This window comes from Trichoplusia ni, unplaced genomic scaffold, assembly GCF_003590095.1.
Source record: "Trichoplusia ni isolate ovarian cell line Hi5 unplaced genomic scaffold, tn1 tig00001093, whole genome shotgun sequence".
NCBI classification, from domain to species: domain Eukaryota; kingdom Metazoa; phylum Arthropoda; class Insecta; order Lepidoptera; family Noctuidae; genus Trichoplusia; species Trichoplusia ni.
The window spans coordinates 35,263-61,144 of record NW_020800094.1 but is presented as its reverse complement, the minus strand read 5'-3'; the positions used below and the strand labels follow the sequence as shown (position 1 = coordinate 61,144).

The 25,882-nt window shown below is 34.1% G+C and overlaps 1 protein-coding gene across 1 annotated transcript; it reads left to right on the top strand.

Annotated features, from left to right (window-relative positions):
* Positions 1-667: 667 nt before the first annotated feature.
* Positions 668-25,322, top strand: LOC113507215 (zinc transporter ZIP13 homolog). Its single transcript, XM_026890079.1, has 8 exons — positions 668-1,348; positions 11,704-11,817; positions 18,780-19,085; positions 20,087-20,223; positions 20,694-20,814; positions 21,217-21,302; positions 21,684-21,753; positions 22,135-25,322. Exons 1-8 carry the CDS (start codon positions 1,183-1,185, stop codon positions 22,308-22,310), a joined length of 1,176 nt encoding a protein of 391 aa, XP_026745880.1. The 5' UTR covers positions 668-1,182; the 3' UTR covers positions 22,311-25,322.
* The last annotated feature ends 560 nt before the right edge of the window (positions 25,323-25,882 follow it).

The following is a 25,882-nucleotide window of genomic DNA, read 5'->3' as shown; positions in this document are numbered from 1 at the left end:
CGCACTGGGCGGTGCGGCTGCCAAGAAGACTCGTATTGCAATCGTGTCACAGTAACAACGGCAGATGTACTCGATCGTCTAACATCATCTCACGACTGATTCAATTTGATGCTGTCTCATTTATTTTGATATTTGAACGTTTTACAGCAAACCGTGAATCTTTTTAATAAGAATTTTAGCTGTTAAATACCTATTTGACGATTTCATTCACATTTCATTAACTCAATAGTCTTTATTTAAATAAATTTTTCATTGATTTTAATATCGCTCTTGGATGATATCCAAATCATTTAAAGTTCTGTTAGTATCGATATCGTTAAGGTAAGTGTTTGTAGCAGTGAAATTAGACTCATTTGTGACAAAATATAAATGAGTAGTGCTCCTTTTTGGCTTATAAACGGATGTCAATTTTGAATTAAGCATTCAATAAACATCCGAAACAAACAAATATATATACTTAAACTCAAAACATTTATTATTAATTTTACAATTATTACAACTACTACAGTTAAGCCTTGTCGAATTATTTGTAAAATTGTAAGCAATAAAATTACCCAAATACATTTTTATTTAAAGAATGGGTATAAATTATATTCTGAGCTACTGGCAACTTATTACATATTTTTCTGAACGAAATGTCATTCATCATTCGTGTCATTGTCAAATAGATGTCAAACAAACAAACTCGTCGCTTCGTTCGCGGTTCATTCATCAGTATCACGTCACATTGTTTTGCTTTTGCTTGGTCGGTGTCTCATTGGCGGGTTGTCAATAATAATCATTTTTAATATTCTTAGTGCGCATAACACTAAATGTTATAGGAAACGCTTTACCAACCTTCAGTTGCCTTTGTTAAGACAGTTATCTCACAGAGATAAGAACAGCGGTCAGACGATCTCAGTCTCAGTGTAGATTAGTTCGTCTGCTCTCGGGCATCTTTCTTTATCACATAAATCGGAAATATGAGCATCTCCAGTGTAGTGTAGTGTACTGAATATTCGCTATCAAACCAATTTACAATTCAGTTGATCGCGCGAAACAGTCTCCGTCGGTTGTTCGAACATGGTTCGGTGCTACTGGCAGCGGCGATAAAACAAAAGGTTTTAATTAAACTGTTGTGTCTGGTTATGGACTTTTGAAAAAGGAACACTTTTTTATTCATAAAATCAGAGGGAATCGGCAATGGCGATGGCGGATTTTGTTCCCGAGTATTTATTAACTTTTGTGGATCAGTTAGACGAACACCCATGGTTGTTCGCGGGCTTGGCGTCGGTGCTGGTGGGTCTGAGCGGTATCCTCCCGCTGCTGATCATCCCCCTGGACTCCACGGACTCCTTCAACGACGGCCGTGAGTACATTTGTTTACTTACGTAAAGTTTTTCGACCATGTGTTTGTTATTTTTAGATCTTCCAAGTCATCATTCATGCGAGTGTGTTGCCGACGCATGCGCTGTTTGGCAAATGACTTTATTTAAATAGGTTTAAATAAATATTAAATGCACAAAAGTGAACAAAGAAAATATTTGAAATAAATAATTTCAAATTACTACAGTTTGAAACAGTAGTTACTGCTTCTTATAAGATGCTATTACATAATTATGGGTTAACATTGCGATTAATAAAAACTGGCTACAAAGAAACTTTGCATTAAGTAATAAAAACTGAAATATTAAGTGGTTTAGCAGTTAGTAGCACAACAATGTTTGTTGTGTGTCTTATTTTTTGTTTTAAGTATTCATGATTATAAAACGTGTGTTATCAGTTCCCTAGTTATGTTTACTTGCTAAACAGCTGAACCAACTCTGATGGCATTTTGTTTTTGTTCAATAGTTCATCAACATTATCCCCTTAAACTGGCTGGCTATCGTTTATGTTAAGAATGACAATGGACATCACAAATAAATAAAAACCCTATAAATGTCCAAATCCTTCTTTTAAATATTATCAGAACATAGCAGCAGATAGTATATAAAATACAATCTAGAAAAAAAAAGAATTCCAAAACATTTTGTTTGCCTGATTTAAAACCGGTTTTTGACCAGGATAAAAATTCTATTGGACAAAGACTATTTTATTCTATATGATTTTGCTTATCAAAATTTTGATATACTTTCTTTCTGATAATTTTCACTTTGCATTTTTACTATATTCTTAAATTTATTTTTATTCTCCTTATTCTATAACCCTTTATAATGAATGATGATATACTTTTATTATATATTTGCTTTCAACTCTTTGTGATGGTGCAATTATGACATAATTCACTCTTTATTCTTATCATTTCTTGATTATTGTTGTATAATCTTTCATAATATTTAATTAGTTAATTTATCATTGCATTACCACTCACATATTGAACTGCTTTTTATTAAATTATCTTAAATTGAGAATAAAATACCTTTCAACAACAAAGGTGTCTGCGCTTATAAATGATGTCTTATTAATTTATTAATGTATGTAAAATCATTGAATTTCATGATGTGTGTGATTTGTTATATCACTCACATCATGAACTTAAGAACTGAAAGTATTGTGTAATTCATCGTGTTACTTTTTTTTACAAATGAGTAATGGGCTCTCCTAAACTTCTTTAAAACATATTTTCTCATACATTCCTAAAAATAACTATCAGCACTCTCTGCAATATTGCTACTATCCATTACATTCTACTCTCCAAGAAATGTCATTGTTTGGTATGTGCTCTGATCAGTCCAGTACTACAAGACTAGGTTTATTTATGCCTAAAATAATGCTTCCATAATCCATAGCTAAAATGAATACAATTTTCATTTATATCAAAATTTCCTATTATTGATGGGAAAAGTACAGAATGATAGATCACTTATAATGATTTCCCATATTCACCCTCTCTGTTTTCTCCTACGTGTTTGTCTTCATCATAATATAAGCCAGAAATTACCCACTGCTGGGTATATTCTTTGTTACTCCTGTGTACTCTATTATTCAGTCAATCTATTGATCTCTTTTTTGATTACTTTCTACAAGTACCAATTAAAATTTTTGTATAAATACTTGTGCCAAAAATTTTCCTCTTCGGTTTCGAGATCAAGGTGATCCAATCCAGCTATTCATCATGATGATCAGATTCCAGATAACGAAGCTGGTGTCCAGCCTTCTGAGACTACTAGCAATGCACTCTAACAATTCTTGGTATACCTCTAGTGAACGTTGGTTTTTATTTTTGCTCTGACTGGGGCCTTGGTAAAGTCACGCTAGTCCCGTTCGTCCAGTAAAGCAGTCAAAACCTGCGCTCGGCAGTAAGAACTTCAGAAAAAAACCCATGATGCACATGCCAAAAAATTGTGAGAAAACGACAACAAATTTGCGTTGTATTGTCACAACCTAATCGAAAGCACACAATATAAACAGTCCATGTTTGGCACAACACACAACACCCACTGACTGTACAGAGGCTATTGACATTGTTCTGTTTACAACTTCGTTCGTGAGAACCATTGTATTGTCTCCGATATTACTATCTATCCTTCTTGTTTATCAATTCTAGTTGCTTCCACCGGCCAGGCTTTCCGTTCTTTTTTCCTTTGTTTTACAAATGGAAGAGAGTTTACAACCTGTTTACGATATCAATGTTTTCAATGTTAAGCTACCGATTTCTATACATTACCTTCTGTATTTCTTTTGCGGGTGTTGGTTGCGTTGACTGCGCAATACGTACACACTGAACTGTGATGTAAAATTCGTCCTAGACGTAAGTATGACGCGTCAATTTTTTTTAAGGAATGTTACCTCCTTTTTTTTTCTTTCAACCTCATAACCACGAAAGCCAAGTATCCATCACTTTAAGAAACTACTCTAGCACTACAGCGGCTCTTGGAATTTTCTCGCTGCAACAACATCTGTGATTAATGCTCGCTAAATGTCCTGAAACGTCGCGTCCCTCCTTCAGTTCAAATACCTCTCATTAATTATTTTTCTGCTAGACCGTCATATTTTGCTCAAACCACACTACATTGGCGCTGATTCAATTTAAAAATCGGTCAAGCATAACATGTTGTAATTATTCGGCTGCACCGCTATTACTCATTTTTCTTATAAGTTATAGTCTGGAAATTTAATGCAATTTGGTTGTTTATAACCTAGATTTTTCCTTGCCTTTCAGTAGTAAAAATTGTTTGTTTTTTTCTTGCTTCGTAATAATATTAGTAAAGTTTTGTAGGCTGCAAAAAAATATACCCGTTAGCTCAAATTTCCAAGTTTTTTTCTAATGTCATGAATTTCGATAAAACCAAATTTTTTTAGGCTAGATCCCAACCTTAATCGAAAGCTGTCGAGTGCTAGCTTCAACACAATTTTGATTAGCGGTAAAATACTTATGATCTCAAACGAGACGACAACGAACCGTCAAGTACTTACACGCGAAGTTACACTAACGTCATTGTGCTTTATCTTTTTTCTAGTCTTTCTTAATCGACCTAATCTTTAGAGGAAATACCTAGATCTGTGATTACTATGTTTTATGAGTATGAAATTGAAAAACTAAAATTCTATTTTTGTTACTGAAGATGCACTGATCCGAAAACTGACAGTATTATATTAAGACTAGATATGTATGTAACAACGGTTTACACACGCGTATTTATCGGGATAGCTAAACTAGTTCGGACCCCAACGGAGTCCTTGCTCATGATCATGACCTTACGTGGCGGCCGGGTCGAGACTCGAACGGTTCGACCATGTTTTCAAGTTTAAAGATCAAGACAAGGCGGAACTACCAGATATTATCAACAAATCTTAGAATTTGACAAAATGTTCTTTTTGTAAAGCCAGAAATTTAAGACGATGGAATCAAAATAAAACCCAAATGATCTCGGTGACTTTTGTTTGTCGTGTCGTCTTACATAGAAAAAGGAGTAAATAACTTGCCAATTCATATATTATTAAAAAATATTATATTACAACCTCACTTAGGTACCCTTATAACTCGTCAAAGCACATTATACATTCTGTCTTTACCGAAGCTTTCTATTTCTGTACAAAATTCCATATTTCATTCCGTATTTTATGCAGCCAAATCTTCCAAGTTTTTTTATTTATTTTCCTCTACTAGTTCCTCATCACTTAAACGACAAGTCTACTCCTTGTTTCTCACCAATTTAATTTATTTTTCAACTGTACAACATGACGATCTTAATCTATACATAATGTAGGTGTGCCTAACACTCCTCTACCGTAGCACGTGTCGCTAATAATACAAACAAGAACAAAGACATTTTTAGCTATTCATCATATTATCGTCATCGCATCACGTCGAATGTACATCTCTTATAGGAATGATCGATGGGACGAATATGACAGTCGTTCACCATCCCAAAGACGAACGGTCATGTAGATAAACGTATGAAGTTCTAAATGACTCACGTTGACTGTTTTTCTGACGTTTATTTTTCACAAATATTCCCTAAGCTAATTTGGATGTGTGGAAGTCATTGATGGTTATATTTTGGAAGTAAATTTCTTTAAGGTTACGTAAAACTCAATTTTTCTCGCGAACTTGAACAACTGATGGGCTGAATTGCTACTTTTGGTATTCCGCTATTTGAATTACAAAATTTGTATGCCTTTCAAAGATAGTTTTCCCCAAAATGTAACAACGTCACGATTTATAATCTACGATTTTTATTCTGTATACAATTTTGCACTGATGTTCGTTACAAAAACTCGAATTGATCACAATCCCGATAGAAGAGTAGATTGATACGTATTTTGTCAATATCTATCATACAATACACAGATAACGAATTATTTCAGATCGAAACTGTCTAATCTCTTGGACTTGTGATGTAACTGTCAGCGCGTTGTTGTGAAATTGTTGTAATCTATTTAGCAATGTTTGACACTCGATTGATTTCGACTGAACCAATACTACTAAAGATTAAAAAAACTAAGTTACCTATTAATTTTCGAGAAGTTATATTGAATTCAAATTGCGTGGAACCAAAAGAGGGGCTCATGTAAATAAAACTAAATAAATAATTAATGAAATACCCAAAACCCGTAGTTTAGTTTAAAATAAATGTCTGCCGGTAAAAATATAACAAACCCAACTAATTTAAATCTTTTCAGTTCCAAGTCTGCGCCTTTAATCTCTTAGATCAGCTATTATTTCTTATAAATAAATAGAAGCGGAAGAATCTATAAATTTCTCGTGTCAATACTTCTATTCGGTGTTTGCCTGCAACGAAGAGATAACGCGGTACTTTACACTTAAATGTGATCTGTTTAAATTCCTGGACATTATAGCTAGTATATCTCTTTGCAATTGTAACTATCAAATACGTGATGAAATATCCAAATAAGTAATAATTAACAACTGTCACAAGGTCGAAATTTTTTGTTTAAAAAAAAACCTTTTGAGGATTATTTTCTTAGAAGTATGCAAATGAAAAAGACACTAATCGGACGAACAAAGTATTTCACTATATTTTCATTAGAAAAATTTCCATTAGCATACAAAAAATTAGTATTTTCGTCATTCGTCGATGAAATGACAAAATATGACGAAATCGATGATGAAAATAGTCTTCAGTAATATAAGTGACACTGTCATCTTCATTTGTATAAGTCATAATCATGCTAGGAAGCACCCATGTATCCATTTTTATCAATTTACGTGTAAAGTGCAAACCTATCAATCGGGCACGTAATGTGATAAAACTGACACATTGCATTATACAAGATACTGCTTGAATAAATTGACAACCTGTCGCCAAGTAGTAGTCTATCAACAAATCATCTAGAAAGGGGGCTGGGCTTTTATCTTCTTCCGAAAATTATAAATCGGATGGGAAAAATTCACATAATTACCTGCTATTTCAAGTTATCTCTCTTTAAGACCAAAGACACAGCAAAGAGCTCAGTGAAATTATTCTTTACTAAAACAATTGGAACAATAGATTTTACATTTTGTGGACTTACAACTATAAAATACATTTCCTTTTTTTAAAAAAATCTCTAAGGAATTTAATCCGTGTATCGCGGTTTAACATAAGTCAGACGCAGACTCACGTAATCAGTAAACAAGATATTTGTCATTCCTACTTGCACGTTAAATGAACATTTCTTCACTCTTATGTTATAGGCTTTAGCTATTTAAATAATTGCTATGACCAATATTTTTGAATTTTCAAAAACGAGAAAATAGAATACCGTGATACAAGTCAGTCAGCCCACAACGCAAGCCTACAAGGGGAGCAGATGGCAACAGATTGCATCGATCGAACTCAATTACAGATATGACGTATTGTGAAGCTCTGTGACCGATATAGTTATAGTTTAAAACGAGTCCTCACCAACCTTCGGTTATTGATCAAATATCTACTGTTTACGCCGAGTGCTTTAATCGTAAACCGTGTGGAACGATGGGATAAAATCAAACAAGTAATTGGTTTTTTTCCCTCGAAAGATTTTATCGTACAAACGTTATTTATAGATAAACAGAGAATGCATTAATTAACCATTGATATTATTTCCAAAACTGAAAAAGAAGTTCTGTTAAGTTTTACAAAAAACTTAACAGAACTTCTTTAATTTCTAGTAGTCCTAAAACGGGGGCTTAAGAAATATTATGTTACATCCCATTGACTCTTAAGTGTGCGCTTCCAAAATGTCAGTCCCGTAGAGAAGAGATAATCATCTTTGTAAAATAAAAATGTTGTGAAATAGCCTATTAGACAAAAAACATTGCACTACTTCAGATCTCTTTTAATGCAATTAAAAACCGTAACGGGAAACGAAATGCCGTTTGGCATACAACCGATTTTTTTCTTTTATCGTGGAAATGTACGGGCGTCAGACGGAACTCAGTCAAAAATGTTGACAATACAGAATTATGAAAGCTATTTTGAGCATGCTTCTGACAAACCGGAACGAATATTATTTGCCGACAAAGATACGAATTAGGATATTTTTGTCTACTCAGAAATTTTAATTGATGCCAAACATATTTCAATAAATACCAAGTATTAGTATGTCCAACACTTTTAAATTGTTCGTATTCATTTACTTGCATCCTTATCTGTCTGAAGATGTTTCTCAGAAAATATGACAGTATTTTATTGTAATTGTCAAATGTGATAGGGACGACATCGGTATGCTGAGTATAATTTTGTTATTTCTACTTTAAATAACACCCGTACTTTGAAATGATTATGAAAAGGCAATACAACACTTGATTATTTTTAATAGTTACTTACTTGAGCACGTAATTTTATAGATAAAAGTTTTTAGTATTCTACTTTGTATTTAGGATTTGATAACTTGTAAAAAATGTCGCTGTACTTCAGAAATTCTTCCACGAGTGCCAGTTGACATTCTTTTTATATTATTTTAAACTGATGTATTAATCATGCACTCAGATGAACGGGAAAAAATATAAAGTACCTTTTCCGATCGTTATATCTTCAGGAAATATATAAATAATAATAATGGATCTCATGCAGATAACATAGTGGATTTGATTAGCCCTAACAAAGTAACAGTAAATGCTAAGCTAAGTAGTATCGGATCTATTTTATCACTACGTGATGTTCCTCTCGTATTGATAACAGACAATTGTAGATACGCGTCTAAGGTCAGTTTAATAATACATACAAAATGTACACGTTTAGCAAATTAGATTGTAACGTATGTTCTTCTATCTTAGTCACGCATGTCCATTATCAGCCTAGCCCTTTCCCACCTGTGTTGAAGTCGGCTTCTAGTCTGACCGCATGCAACTATGTAACAGTGTTTTACAAGGAGTGCCTATCTGACCTCCTCAACCCAGTAACCTGGGCAACACGAGACTGATTGTCAGACTTTCTAGCTTCTAGCACCCGTAACGACTGTCAAAGATATGTAACTTTTTAGCCGGGACTTGCGATTTAACGTGCCTTCCGAAACACGGAGGGACACGTTATGACACAGATGGTCACCCATCTGCGGACCGGGCCTATCAAGCATAGCTAACTTGTAATGTGTTCGATAAAAATGTGCACTTGTAGCATAGTCCTCTAAAGTTGCGCAAGAGGAATATAGATATAATGTCTGATTTAAAATCTTATCCGTCCGAGTATTCTCTAGTGATGTTGTCTTACAGATTAAAACATTTGACATTTTATTTAAGTTTATCTCTTTTTACAAAATCTGTGCAGTTAGCCTAAGCGCTAGAGTTGCCTGCTTCACTGGACTATACACTTTTATCTCGAGTAGAATTAGGCAGGGTATACTAATGTTTTTATCTTGCTTTTGACTTTTCTTATAGAAATAATATCGTTATTGGGTTATCCTCCCACAATATTTGGATTCGATTTTGTTTTTTGGACATTTAAAGTCGTCATTACATCTCTTAAAATATTTACCTATGTGTGAAGAGTTAAAATATTAACAGCAAATTAGACTTCTGTCGGTCTCATTCATTAAACCTATTTATTAGTTCTAAGATTATTGTCCTATCATACTTGTTTTTGTCCTAACATTCAAAGTAGCTTCTTCTTTACGCAAAGCCTAAAATAACAGTTTATAAAAAGGTACTTGAACTTGGTTCTACTGATCAGCTTGAAAACAAACACGACACAGTATCGTGTGATGCAGAACCTATTATACTTTTATCGGGCATGTTTAAGATGCTCGATAATACAAGAATAGGTTTTATTCTGACACTTGCCCGATAAAGCATATTATCTTACCACTATCTTAAGAAAGGCAGCTAAGAGAAAGAAAAACCCCTTTAATAATAAATGAATTCATATGAAAATACAAAAAGAATAAGTCTATGAAATAAGAGAGAGTTTTCCACATAAAGTACTCGCCCTTGGTTCATATGAGCCCTTAAACATGTACAAGAGAAACATACATAATGAGCTTAAAGTCTGGAATTTAGGGCGAACTAACTGAAGCTGTCTAAATAGGTTAAATATAAATACTTTCTAGATAACTATTGAACACTGGTTGATACCGGTATTCTATATTTAGTACGGCTACTCGTACATACTCGTCTCGTAGAACCATCAATGCAAGTAATATAAGCTGTTTAAGCAGGGTTTGCTGTCGTGAAGTGAAACAATCCACTATCTTAACTTTAAACGTGTTGCTTCCAACATCCCAATAGCCTTGTTTTATCATTTTTAAAGTAATCACTCTGATGTTATCAGGTAACTAGGTCTTGAGCAGTCTCTTTGCAGGGTAAAGGCCTTTTTATTACATGAACAGGTAGGTAATTATCTACAACACAGACCTCGTATTTACTTGACTCCGTAAATAAAAGCAATCCGTAAGCTACCAGGTTTTAACCTCATGAATCGTTATAGAGTATTTCTGTTTCCGCTAAAACAACAAATAATAAAAATTTAAACGGTCTCAAATTTAATGGACTGACCATTTTCATTTGAAATGTTTCTTTAGCCCATTTGTACGGAACCTACCACTTGACTGAAAAACAGTATTGGAAGTAGATTTTCAACAGTGAATTCTCTATTAAAAAAATCGTCAATATTTGAACACCATTCCAATTACATTGGATCAAATAAAGATAAGACATCCATGTTATCGTAGAAATCAGTGTCAATCTAGTGTCGACGAGCAATTAACAACTAATCCGATAATAACATATCTAAATAAACAATAATATTCTGATACCAATAGTAAATAAACTTATCTTTAAGAAGCCAAATAATCGTCGTAGAATATAAGAAAAACCTAGGAATTTTTCAAAACTTTTTTGGGCAAAGGTATTTTTAGTGTCATAAATAAGAAGATTAAAGCAAAGCCTATTTTAATGATGCTATCCCTCTCGGGAACTGGAATAAACCTTGCAACAAAACAATAAGACCAGCAACCTTGGTCTGCAAGCGTTGCATGGGAATATGAAAGAGTGTTATTATTATTATCGCGCATTATCATCAGGCTTTGTGTAACCCCGCCATCGTCTTTTTTATTTTTAACTAAAAGAGCGTTAATTATGAATATAAGCTGTCCGTGTTTATCTGTTTATTAACGAAATACAAATACGTTTATCAGTCAGTTAATATCGTCCACAAGTCCGCTTGCCAAGCTTGGAAGATAGTCCATTAATATCACTTATGCAAGTGACCTCTGAACTTACCTACTTATTCCTCGTGAAGTTTGGATTAAACAATTTTATGACTTATTTTACATCTTACAACGATCTTTACAAAGTTTCCTTTTAGCAAAGAAATAAGTTAACTTCTATTTACATTATCATGTATTCCCATAAGTTGTTATCTATCTAAGCCAATCCTATCAATTTCTAAACCAACTAGCCTGCCACGAGTTGTATATTCTGAGATAGTTAACGATTAGATACCGCACCATCCTTATCAAGGTTTTGTTACATTGTCAGCTTGTTGCTACGCGCTTTATCAGCTTGTGAAAGTATCTAAACCTATGGATAACCCTGGGGATTGACTTACATTGCTATATTATGAACTTTACCTACTGATTGATTGTATGGATACACGAGATTTGATAAATAGATAGTCACTTAATGTCTAATAATTGGGAATAGCCCGAAAAAGGAAAGTCCAATGAGGACTTACTGCGTCGGTTTACTGTGATACCATCATTGATGAGCGATTCAGGGTGCAGTCTTTTGAATTGAATTGACCTTAAAAGAATTAAAAATGTAAATAATGTTTATAATAATAATTGTTTTCATTATTTCAGCTGGAGCAGCTACATTGAGGATACTGCTGAGTTTCGCTGTGGGCGGCCTGCTGGGCGATGTCTTCCTTCACCTACTTCCGGAAGCTTGGGAGAATGACCTCAACAATACTAAACGTAAGTTTTTTCATAATACACTCTTATTGCATTAAAGAACGTCGCGATAAGGATTTTCATTCATCGTACATATAATCGAAACTGGATAGAGAGCTTTTTAGGAATTCGCAGTTCCATTTGAATATTCATATTTGATATATCATAAACAAAATGAAAGAAGATACAAATCTTCTTCGCCAAGTGAGCGACTTAATCGCCGATATCAGTATGCGCGTTGTTGCTCAATGAAATCACTAGACTTGACCTTTTAAAATAATAAAGCAAGGTAGGGTTCAAGTACGGCTTCCTTCCGGACTACTTAATGCAGGTTCGAGGTGTATCACTTGTATTGTAAGTGACAAGCTGTTTTTCAACGATTCTTCATCAATTCTGTTCATAAAATGCAGTTTATATTAAATCGTATGATAAAATAAATTATAATTTTGATCCAATCATGCCTCAGTTTTTACATAAAATCTGCTAGAAATAGACCTGAAACCAATAAAGAGCGTTAAATGTTATTATATTGTTGTACATTGTTCTATAAATTATTAGTCTTTACTTGTCTTTAATTCATTTAAATGTAGTCTCTTTTTGCTTTCAAAGAATAAGAACCAATACGTTACTATTGTTGTAGAAGTTAAGTGAATCAATATCTCATAGTTACATTTATTGTGCAATAAGTGAATCAATAAATATAGAGATTTGAATACCTAATTCAAAATTTACGATGACTAGTTTTCTGACGTTCAAGAATATCATCTCAAGCTAATTCTACCAAGATTTACCGATTGTGCAGTTCTATTGGTAGCGTATTTACAAAAACTTCGTCACTGCAATGACAAAAGTAACTAGGATTTCCTGATTGCAAATGTAACAATACATTAAATCTTAAATGATGTACAAATGACAGCACAATACCTCAAGAAGCTATCGACTTCAATCTACTTCCTAGCTTACAAAGAATGTTAAAATAAGTATTGAGTACTGCTCATTGTACACTATATATGTACTAGGTTCCAGTATAGGTCTAGAATTGAAATAATGAGTAAGGGTCCTAAATCATCCCCCTAAAGTACACCCGCAGTTGATGTTGTAGTTTAGTATTTGTAACTATTCTCGACTTCCAATGTAGGTGCAGTAGCCACATACTTCAATTGGCACTCAATTACTTATGTATCTTATTTGAAGAACGTTAGTATAAATGAGACGATATTAAATAAGAGAAAGATATCTCACTTTCTCAAAAGCTTCTTAAAGATCCCTGATTCGGAAATCAGCTATAAATTGTTATCGTTAATATATAAAGACAATTGCTCGTTTTGAGTTTTGTTGCTTGGCGCACAATGAGTGTATTGATAAAGGCAAATGCTGTAATGTCAAGTTCATGACACATTGTTCTTCGATTGTGGCTGAACCTGTTCCGCTTCTGAACTTCACGGTTGGTAGTTTTGTCACTTACTAACAATTGTTGACCTTTGTCAGTAGCACCGTAACTTAACATCCTCGTATACATATGTAATCACGACTTTTTGATAAATTACGCTGTGCTCAATGTGCTTTTTGTATGCAGAAAGAAGCATTTTCGCAGCAGTGTGACGTTTGTAGGCTGGTATTATCATTATATTATTCTATGAAGGCCTAAAACATTAAAATGGGTTATATACTGTCATTCACCTATTTTAACAAATAAACGAGCATTTTTTTGTTCTACGACAATTGTACAAATATTTTAAGCGTATTATGTGATTAATTACAAAATAGTGACGAAATTAATTAGACATTATGTTTTTTGTTTTTGAATATTGGCAAGCCATTATAATAACTGTTAATTTAAAAAATGACAGTATAGTTAAATTCGGCAAAAGGAATTGGGTCGCAAAGGCAAGACAAACATTTAGTCTCAGGAAAAGAATTTAGGGATCTCAATCGCTTGTCCTACGCTGGGATCAAATTATTATTTTTTTAATCGAATTTGGTTCATATGTCATGTTAAAATTTTCTTATGTTAGTGCGAAAATTTCAAATTTAGTTCATTCATAAACTAACAGAGTAACAGGTAATAGTTATGTTTATGTAAATTCCAAATTCCTTACGTCTAGTTATTCAGACTATGTTTGCTCGCTGATAACGTAAGTCCATTGTCAATGCTACTGAGCATTGATATGTACGCATATGATTAGCTTGAAGGTTTACATAGTGATTACTTGTACTTACAAATTTTACACATTGTACATAGTACAACGTAGTTAAAAGTTATTTTTTGAAATGACCAGAATCCAAGATATCTTGGTAAAGTTAGGGGTAGGTACGAAATAATTCTTTTAATCCTTTGAAAATGGTTTCGGGAATTATATGCAAGAATGAAGAATTTCTAAAGTACGGTATCAAAACAATGAAATAATTTGTCTACTTTTTTATGCTGCTCATATAGACAATAACAAATTGTCAGCAAGCGTGCAATCTGGAAGTAAGAACTAGTTTAAACTGATATCAAAGAATGAACAGACTAGACAAAGACTTAAACAAGGTTTTTGAAGCTATTTATAAAAAACTTGACCAACTGTTTTTGTTATCATCCGACATGAACCACAAAAAATGTTGCAAATAAGATTCTGTTTAGTCACTTCCTTAAAAAAAAATCTCTTACGTCCACAAACATTTTCTGACCATACAAATATACTAGTTTACCAATTCAACCAATGTTTGTGGAACAAGAAAGCATAATAACAAACATTGGTTAATCAAACAAACATTCGAGCCAATCTTTCTTCCAATGTTTCAACAGAATTAAACATAATAATATAATGCTTACCCAGTTTTGTTTCTGGGTACGTATTAAAAAGATGCTTAGTAGGTAACTCCTTGTAATGAGTAGAAGTGGTTTTGTAGTTGCTGACTGACTTTTCTGTACTACTAATGTACGATTTTAAGGACAACAATGTTTTAGAGCGATAGTAAACTTAAAAGTAACCATTGAGGAAAAAATCTAAGTAGTCCGTCCGTGAGGTTTCCCAAAAATATTGAATACGTATTTTCATTTTATCACATCATTAAAAAAAGGATGAAATGTATGGTAGTGGGGTCTAGTAACATTACTTGCTAGTACTGGTAAGTGACGTCACACGAGATTTTATTCTACTGTATCCACTACATGTTTTGTTTACGACATAAAAGAAAAAAACGTATTCAATACTTTTTGGTAAATCTTTCTGACGAACTTATCAGATTTATTTTGTCACATTTAAAATGGAGCCTGTTTGTGGCGCTTAAAAATAAGATTGAATTATAAACTGGTAATTTTAAAGATATTCCTTAAGCGAAACCGGTCAGAAAGCAGAGCGATCAATGTCATATACGAACGATAACCTATTATTGTATAATTCATTCATTGACCAACGACATGACGTTTTCCTTATATTCTACCTACATTATAAATATCACTGTCCTATTTATGACTAAGTTGAGGTTTTGTGTAACTAATTGTTTATATTCTTTGTTTACAAAGACACATCAGATAAGTTAATTAGGTTTCTTTTAAGCGTGTCGATCTTAGTTCAGATTTTGTTCAACGTAATGAAGATGTTTGTTACGCGAATTTTATTTTAGGCAAGCAATTTATGTCATTTCGTGACTGTAGGATCATTTTTTTACTCGGTGGTAGTTAGTTCTATTTTGTACACTCTAAAGAAAATCCCTGTTTGATCGGTAGCGACTTGGCGATCTATAATCTCAAGTGCTTTGCTCAATTCATGAATTGTAATCATTTTTCTTTAGTTTAAAGAAATAAACTATTTATTTAATCATTAAGATTTATATTCTAGCACTATTAAGATTAAAAACTCTTGACCGCCCAAACTAAATTTCATAATAATGCCTAACAAAACAAGTTCAAAGGGTGTTCATAATTAGCAAATTAGCCGTGCGTATCGCATATCATAATTATAGTTACACAAATGTTTCATATTAATGATTACAACGGTAAATGTAGAAACAGTTATTTCATAAAACCATATGAACTTTGCAATTTTCCAAAGAGATTTGCAATTTTAGTTTGCTTATTTTAAGTAGTATTTAAAATTTGATAAATTTTAACGCAATGACCAAAAAATAAAGGCCTTTATGTGTGGTAGGTACCTGGTTCATTACACAACACTAGTTATAGCTAGTTTACCTATGCATAATTATGTTACACATATGTATATCTACTAAGTCTGTTTAAGATTTAAACTAACAAAGAAACTATAAGTATTTGTACATAATAAATACATTATTCATCACTGTATTCTCTCGTAGGTACCTAATTATTTTCTTTAAGTTGAATCTGTATCGACGTACCTTTACGTCGATTAAGGAAAAATGGAGCATGAAATTACATTTGACTATTTAATGTTTATTATTATTAAGCAGATCCTTACTAAAAAAAATACTACTTTATTACCACCGGCAATGACGTATAAAACTCAAACTTATAATACTTTTTTTTATTAAGTGTAGCTAAGTGCTACGTCAGGGTACCAACCACCACCTCTTGTGTGGAGGCGAGACAACGCACTTCGTGTATTGCGCCATCTCGCTCCGACAAAGACAGTCTTACTGTAAGGGCCGGTAATTGCCGGTCCATTAAAATGATAAGAAATATCAACAAAAACAATACAAGCGTCCACTATCATAGAACATGTGTAACTAAAACAATCACAACTTGACAATGAAGTTTGCATTCCACTAATTTGTGATGTAACACATTAGCATAGCGGTTGAGGTTTCGTGTTGTTAACCACATGTCAAACGAAAAACGACCTCATTGCCTCACAATAAGGTATAAAATGTGTGTACGTATTAAAGTTTTGTGTTCCAAGCGATAGCTAATGCAATGTCGTAGTAAAGTAAACAGTGAGTCAGAACAATACGCACGATCAATCACTAACTATCCGTTACATTTGTAATTATATGGTTACACCTTGTTGAAATTTGTTTTATAAACTTCATGAGATTCGGATTATGGGTAAAATGTATGATTTCTCTACACTGCATGTGGTTTCCATATTATTTTAGTTAATGCCACAAAATGTCTATCTTAATGTAGTGTGTCCAATTAAGTTTTGAGAAATGGCATGTTATAAGGGGTGAAAACAGATTTTTGTTTGTATAAGCGTGGAAGCAGGACGGCGTTAAACACAGCATAGCGGCGTCTCGCTTCCCTATCGTCAATAGGCCGCAATGAGCGCTCAGATTGCCGTAGCACTTCCATGCCCGAAACAGACTTCACAGGTGACGTTAAGCGCACAGGTCAATTAGAAAATTAATACTATAAAAAGTATTAAAAAGGATAAAGCTCCATAGCGCAAAAAAAATCTTCTCAAATAGCTAGTTTTTTTAAATAAATTTAACAAAAAGTAACTCCGTAGACATTTGACCTCGATATCAAGTAACATCAACATATCTAAAGGGAAATACGTTAATACAGGAACAAGGAAAAGAACAGCCTTCACTTATGCCTGCAACGCATGCACCAACTTCATGGCCTAACATTAATTGTTCATTGAACCATAACAATGGACAATTAAAACCTTGTAACGAAGGAATTTTCTGAGATTAGTATGTTGCTACAGGAGTAATGAGTTGACATGTGGATGAATGGAGAAGAAAAAGGAGCGGAAAAGAAGATGAAAGGATTATGTAAACAGTGATATGAAAGGGAATTTGTGATAGCGCGAGGAGTGAGAGGTCACAATGGAAGAAGGAAAAGGTGTTATGTCAACCACAAATTGATGAAAGTATGTTATAGCTGGATATCTACTTAGTCACCCCCCAATTACTTACAAACCCCCAATTGTGTTAGAATAGCCTTGGAACTTGAAATAGGGGGCCTGCTACCTGGTTATAAAGTAATATTTTTGTAGTGGATGCGTGATAGCGCACTACGCTGCGTAGAGCGGTGTCTTTCTTCCTCAACTGCAGCAATATTATCCTTTTGCTGTTATTTTATGCGGAGAGACAATTTTACCTCCATAACTAATTTCTCTTTGCTAAGAATAATGAATCCATATTTCTCAATGTATCTGGAAAGTTCCTTACATAAATATTGAAGAACACTTATTCAGACCTTGACTGAGAGTAGCCTTCACCTTGTTTTCTTTGTACTGTGACTTAATGAATTATTGATTTCTCTAAGTTCATGAAAACACCTTTGTAAGGTTATTATAGAGCTGTGGAAATCAAAATTAATACTTGAAGTGTAATGATCACTCTCACTATCTCTATGTGTCTGGAAATTCAAGCTTTTCTTTTCAATTTCTCTTTACAGCAAAAAAGAATATCTATATTTTTCAATTGATCGATAAAATAACCTAAAATTACGCACCCAATTGTTAGGTTACTTGAAGTATGGTATTTATTTGAATCCTGACTGTTTATTAAACCTCTCGCAAGACAAGGAGAAAATTCCTATCTGCGGCTGTAGTTTATTTTAAGGCAAAGACAAAATACGAAGCGTACTCAAGAAAACAATTATTATTATAACTGGTAAATAATTTCTACCAACATCAGACCGCTGTTATCACAATATTTTCTGTAGTTATATGGTCATTCGATATCAATGTCCCAGTGACATAACTGACTCACACTTTGGGGAATCACATTATACACAAGTGCTGATGCATCCATTATGTAGGCATGTAATTATTACTTTAATAAACAATCAAGCAAGAGATCTTCGGAGTTTCCCAACTTAATGGCCATCTGACCGGTGCTAACCTACTCCTGCAAATTCTTCCTGCAAACAAAAACAAGTTAATACAAAATATAATGTTTTTTTTTTTTGCCATTCCTTAAAAAGTTCTCCATTTGACCCCAGTCTATTCTTTTCAGAACCACGACACACCAATTCCTATACATGAGATCAATGTCATCGCCTCAACCTTCCATATTTTCGAGTTTATTCATTCCACAGACTCCTAATTTTACTTTTTTTGTCATTACAGCTGGCGAGCACGTATCATTAAAAAGCGGGTTATGGTGCCTGTGCGGTATGCTCGTATTCATAATAGTCGAAAAACTCTTCGCAACAGAGGAAGAGGAAGAGGAAGAAAGCAAGGACGAACCAGAAGTCGTCAAACAGAACGGTTCCACGAAAATAAAACAGATTGAGATAGAAGAGATCGAGAAGCTTCTAGAAGTAGAGAGGAAGCACAGAGGGAAGGGGAAGGGGCAAGGCATCTGTGCTGGAAACGGGACCGTGACGGCCAAGGAGCTTTATGATACATGTGTCTTTAATAACAATACGAAAGGTAGGTTGTTTTTATTGTAGTATTAGCTGCTGTAAGAAAATTAATCTTCCATTGTGACCTCTCACTCCTCGCTCCTTTGGAATAAGAACGTTAAGTTGTCAATGTTGTCAACAAAGAAATCTTAGTTAACTATAGAAATATACATAAATTTCATATGCGAGGAAATCTAATCAGTCTGACAGATAGATTTGCAAAAGATGTGGGATACATTTTTTTCCCAAAATGATTTCCTTTTAATAACCATATTTTTTTAACAAATCATTATTAACGTTACAGTTTGGATATAATATCTCAAATGAATAATATAATTTATCTTATTAATTAACGCTTTATTAAGTCGGTAAGTTAAATATGTCATGTAGTGGTTCAACCGCAAACGTTGACCGCAAAACCGTTGTCTTATTACCCGCTGCGGTCACATACTTCAATTAATCATTTTTTAATAATAGCCGTTACGTTATGATCGGTATATTAGTGATGTAAACACAAAGAAATGCGTTTTGTTGTTCAGACAATAACACAGAATGGGTTTTTCAAAACATATGATTTGAATGTTTTCTTAAGTAACGTTAGCTTGTCCTCAATTCCTTTGATGTTGATAAATTTAAAAAATGTTTCTGCACAATTTCTTTAAGCGTTATATTTTTATAATTACTTGTGTGTGAAGTTACCTCCTACAAACCATCTCCTTTTTGTTTTTGTAATGGTTAAGATAGTTATAAATATTATTAGACAATTCGCTCCCGTTACGCCAATAATAAATAAGACTGGTCAAGTGCAAGTCGGAATTCTAGCTGTGCCATTAAACCAACCGGGTCTAGATTATCGGAAAGAGTTACTGCAGTCCTGCTACAGACAAGGCTAAGGAAGGACCAGGGGTTTTGATGGTTTCCCATCCGAAATTTTGACGAGAAGATCGGTCGGATACAAATTTATTTATCACCCAACAAATTTATGATCAGCTAAACCACGATCTTTACAAAACCTATTACCCATTACAGGAGAATGCTGCAACTCGGTGTCGAGCCAGAACGGTTCGACTCGCTGCAAGGGCAACCGCTGGATGGGGCGCTGTCTGCTGCGCGAGGCCAGGGAGAAGGCGCTCAAGGCCAGCAAGGAGAAGACCGGCAAGAAGGATGTGAGACTTACTTGTATTCTATGTAGAAGAGAGAGTTTAGAAGTCCCATGCTTAGATATTATAATGTGTAATATTTCACTAATATTAGCGGCAGTAGTAGGTTCAATGCTTGTCTGAAGTTTTTTTTATCAAAACGAATCTTGTTTTCTCGTCCTTAATTTATGGAAGACGAGTTCTAAATTATTATTTTTCTTTATTTTCTTAAAAGTTTAATTTATCAGATCATGTTGATGCGATCGCACTTTTATCCTCGCTCTCTAGTGGGCGGTGAAGACTTTAAGGAAAGAAAGACAGAAATGAGCTAGAAAAAGAATAAAAATAAACCTACTTCACAATATTTCTTTTATTTCAAGTAATAATAGTTTTTAATTAGCTCCTAAACTCCGGGCGTTGATTTTTTTAATTGTTGCGGTACAAAAATCAAGTTTGGGTACCTATGGCTTATACTAATACATCATGTTACTCCTCAGGTGGCGGGCTACCTGAACCTGATGGCGAACTCCATCGACAACTTCACTCACGGGCTGGCGGTGGGCGGCTCCTTCCTCGTCGGGTTCCGCGTCGGCGTGCTCACCACCTTCGCTATACTCGGTCAGTTATCACATATAACTAACACCTAAAATAAGTTTATTATAATAGTAAACAAACCTATTGAATTGAGATATTAAAGTCGCTTAAAAATCATCTTAACATCCCAAAAATATGTAAATAAGATGATATATAAAATGTGAAAAGGCAGTTTCGGAGAATTATTTTTGGATTATGCGAACACAAAAATTGAGTGTTCGAGTCGACTTTTACATTCTCCCTAAAAACAAATGGGGGTCATGTTTATAAATTTGTTTTTATACAATAACACTCAATTTTTGTAACATTTTAGAAAATGACGAAATATTAAAACAAAATTAATACCATTTATGTCAATTCTTAAAAGCGTTTAAACATTCACAGGTTTCCTTTTAATCATAACGTAATGGTTTCTTTGAATTCCAGTCCACGAGATCCCTCATGAAGTAGGAGACTTCGCTATCCTGCTGAGAAGTGGATTCTCTCGCTGGGAGGCGGCTAAAGCGCAACTGGTAAATAAAAACCTTATAATTTCAGTTGGAGATCAATGTTAGTTACTCGCCCTGAGTGGATCATTGGGGCTTTTGGCCATAAATTTCAGTAAGTCGCATGTTGGTGACAACTGCGTGCCTTGAATGCGGTGATCAAGATGACACCGCACTGCCTACTCTAGCCGTATGTCCCGCCTTAGCGGAGCCTCGGCGCTGGGAGGCTGCACGTGGCCCGCAGCAGGGGGCAGGCCTGGGCGCAGGGGACGGGCGAGAGACTACAGTACCTATACCATCTAAACCACTACCCCTGGGAAGAAGCGAGCGACACGCACACGCGCCTCTCATACCGTACATATATCAAAATACAATACATGAATTAATTAATTATGCTTTCGTTTCCAGGCGACAGCCGCAGCTGGTCTGATCGGCGCCATGACAGCCGTTATATTCAGTGGAGCTAGGAACTCTATTGGTAAGTACTTTTTGATATTTTGACTTTTTATATACAGCTAATCGTTGCATTTCGTTATAGGGAGATAAATCGAACAATTTTCTCCGTTGATTCGTAAAGCTTTTCTTACTTACTGCATAGCATATTTTTATAATAACTATCATGAAAATAAATCGTTAATTAATGATGCAAAGGCTTATTCACGAATATTTGTCGGAATCGCCCTACTAGTTTCTGAACTAATCAGACCGTCAGCGACCGTGCATCTCACTACGTAGCGCCGCGAGAGTGCTCGGACAGGTGGAGGGGGCAAGGGGGCCGTTCTGCCGGACATCCTCAATAAAAACGCGTGAATAAACTTTAATTGAATAATGTGTTTAACCTAGTGATTGATGTTGTCAGAGGCCAAGACGTCGTGGATAGTCCCGTTCACGGCGGGCGGCTTCCTGCACATCGCGCTGGTCACGGTCCTGCCCGAGCTGCTGCGCGAGCGCGAGCGGCGCCAGTCCGCCAAGCACCTCGCCGCGCTGCTGGCCGGCGTCGCGCTCATGGCCGCCCTGACGCACTACTGCGGGTAGCCCGCTGCTGCGCCGGCTGCACATGCCATTGGGGGCCGTTGGTGGATAAACAACTAATGAAAAACAAGGAATTCTGTATTAGATAAAATGAGTAAACTCCTTATTATCTGCAAAACTAACAGTTCTCGGAAACTAAACAAAGTAGATTGATCTTAATTTAAAATGCTGCCCACTTCACGTTACATTTTACTTTAGATAAAATGAAAGTTACATAAATGAAACATACAATGTTTCAGAGTACTTTAAAATGATTTAGATAAATTTGAAAAAATAAGCAACAATTTCAACATTTACCATGTCCAACTTTCGATATCATATCCCGACGAGTACGCGTGAATAGACTGTCATTAAATATCTTAATACATTCAACCTTGAATGATCCTCACCCACCAACGGCAATAACTTAACAATATATTTTTATATTAATAATAAATCGTCCACAAGGACACAAAAAGAGTATTAATATTTTTGAATGTAAACTAGACTGGGAGCTTAGATTTTGTCGAAATTAAGTTTAAATGTAGTTTCTAAGTGGATAATACTCTGTACGTAGTCATACGTAAGGTTATAAATATTTGTTTTAAAACCCAGTGTTGCTCGCTCGCTAAAATCGAGTTTTCACCGAAATTATGCAATTAAAAGTTTCAGCGTTTTTCTTTTAAAATGCTAAAACAAATTATGTTGAAGTCGTTTTTCAGTTTTTTTATCACTTTTTACTATTTGAAATTTTAAGTTTATACTCGCAAATTATAAATAAAAGTTTTTCAATATATTGTTTTAATATATCATTTGTTGATACTAGCTGTCTAGCTGTCTACTCCACTATATTGTGTACAAACATTATTACGTATTAAATCACTTATTACCAAATCACATTATGTTATGTAGTTCTAAGATTTATTTTATGCAAGGCTGGATACTGGTCAACACTTAACTATGTGTAAATATACTTCAGTATGACCTAAATACACGTATATAATAATAACACAAATTTCCATATAAAAGTTGAAAAAAATGTCAAAATGTTGAACCATTCTCGAGTCTTGCTTTATTTTTAAAGCATCTAGATTAATGGAGCATCACATTATCCTAAGATCTCCAACAATATTACATTAAACACCAAATACTATTGAATATGAATAAACAAAATACTAACTGGAATGTAATGGATTTCATCAGGGTTTCAATAATTTAACTACTGAAACGCCTTTGATACTTGTATCTGAAGGTAATTTTTTACTTTTAGTTGTAGATAAAATCCTCTTCAGAATCAGTCTTCTTAAAAAACGGTCTTAGTAGTTATTGTTCAAAATAAAATATGTTATACTTTCACTTACATAACCACGATGAAATCTGTTCAAAATACGTTTTCTAATTATTACTGTAACATTGTCAAATTTTATCGAATTTAGAGGAAGCTGCGTTTTTTTGGTATTAGATATGAACCAATCATGTAAGGTCGTAACATTGTAAATTATTGTAAATATTATGGAGTTAAGGAACTTGTAAGTTTTTGGAATATTTGTCTGCATTTTGATTAAAAGTCAATGCCACACTTAGTCACATACATTTCTGTTATTTAAGTTAGATTATGTTGATATATTTCGTAAAAATATGAGAAATAACATAAAAGACATGGAAAAAGCGTGAGTCGATGATATTCGACAAGTATGGTTTCTAAGCCTACACCTGGCTGGCCTGGTGGTCTAGTGGTTGGCAGCCCTCACCGCAATACAGTGGTGAGTTGGATTCCCAACCAGGACTTGTGTTTGTATGATGAGCATTATAATTGCTTAGTTTGAGACCAGATGTCACTGTGTGAAAGCTTTGGAATATTATATACCTGCAGCATGGAAACTAAACTCGTCTGATATCTGAGACACATATAATAAACATACTAAAAATATAAGGTCAATTACGAAACAACCATTATTAAGTCACAATTTTAGGTTACGAATAAATTAGTTGTTTTTGCAGAAGTGAAGCAAATTACAGAAATGGCAATACGTATCTCACATACATATGAACATCAAAGCTTCTGCATTATATTTAATATTTAGGATAAACAGTAAAGTCAAAATGCATTCAGTCTCCTGGGTGTCTACCGCCAATAAAGAAATTTTATGGTGGGTGTGAGAAAGAGATGCTGCTCTATTTAAGATGTGCATAGTGCTGTCATGCTTCTACAATCAATGTAATATTACTTTAAGACATTTTGGTAGACCCCCAATACTACAATATAATTATACCCCTAGTGAATAGTACAAACTCCACTGTTAATATTGTGATAGTTTTCTAGTTATCATTTATTCTGTTAACTAAGATACACTGGCAGATACTGAGGTTTTGTTTTCATGTTTCCAAACTGTATTTATTTGGATATATGGATAAAAGAAGACCTTGTAGACCTAGACCTTGGTCATGTTTCGTAACTTATTCGTAAATATTGTATATTTGACTGGATATCAATAACATCCTCAAGAAAATCACTCAAAGAAAATATGATGTATTTAAAAACAAATATCTGAAAGAAGGCTAAGCCTCTGCCTAAAACAAAAGTGTCATGAGTTGTTAAAAATTGGTATGCGGGACCTTTTTACTTTTTTTTGGAAAATGTTTTCATTCCATGCATCCAAAACTTATTTGAAAAATGGCCGGAATTCGCCGAAACACGTCGTTTAAAACAGCCCTCAGTAACAGTTCAGTTTTATTTTCCTATAATTAATGTTATTTAAAGAAATCTTGTAATGCATTTTAGTTCTAATCTACCTGAGTTTTGTCGAGTGTATTTAGCATCAAATCCAATATTATTATTTTGTATAATTCTTAACTTACGTAATCATTCGTAATATTATCAAGTTTATTCGAAATGCACTTGTGACTGTATCAACGAGTAGTTGTTAAAATATAAATGATGTGATAAATAATGCCATTTACGAGTATTTTAGTCGTGATCGACGACTTTACGATTAAGAATAACGTGTTAAATAAATAATAAAAACATCAGAATCATATTTTGTTTTAATAATTGCACTTTATTTATATGAAGGGGAATTGGGAAAACTAGCAAGCGAAAAGTAAAAGGTGGATTGAAAACTAATAAGTACTGCACAACTTTGTAAAATAATTAGTTGGGTTAGGAACCTTTCACTCTCGTGCTTGTAAATTAATTGACAATTTATTTTACTCTTTCTGTTTTGCCATTTCAAATACACAGGTTGCAATTTTTTCGAAAGCGAAAGGCGCGCTTTAGGGCTTGACGTCTATCACAGCCTGTGTTGCCAATATAAAAGAGGAAGTTTTGGCAAGATTAACATAAAGCTGCGGTCAGAAATCAACATTTTCAAATCTGCCCAAGTGCTAAGGTCTTCATCTCCCCTATTTATTTATATCTTACTGTGGACCCGCGACTGCAACTTGAGAACTTGTTCAGGAAAATTTGTCGCGAGTGAGACCTACATATAGGAAGTAAGTATCGCGTTCTGTATAGGTGTACTAGTAATTATCTATATAGGGCACTAAAACCAACAATATATTTTGATTTGCATTTATTTCTCAAAGTTACAATACAA

Bases quoted from the DNA above. Each gene is read 5' to 3' on its own strand.
- LOC113507215 (XM_026890079.1), top strand. From the start codon at position 1,183: ATGGCGATGGCGGATTTTGTTCCCGAGTATTTATTAACTTTTGTGGAT. The intron at 19,086-20,086 runs GTAGGTTGTTTT...TACCCATTACAG, and splicing joins CTTTAATAACAATACGAAAG to GAGAATGCTGCAACTCGGTG. The intron at 20,815-21,216 runs GTCAGTTATCAC...TTTGAATTCCAG, and splicing joins CACCACCTTCGCTATACTCG to TCCACGAGATCCCTCATGAA.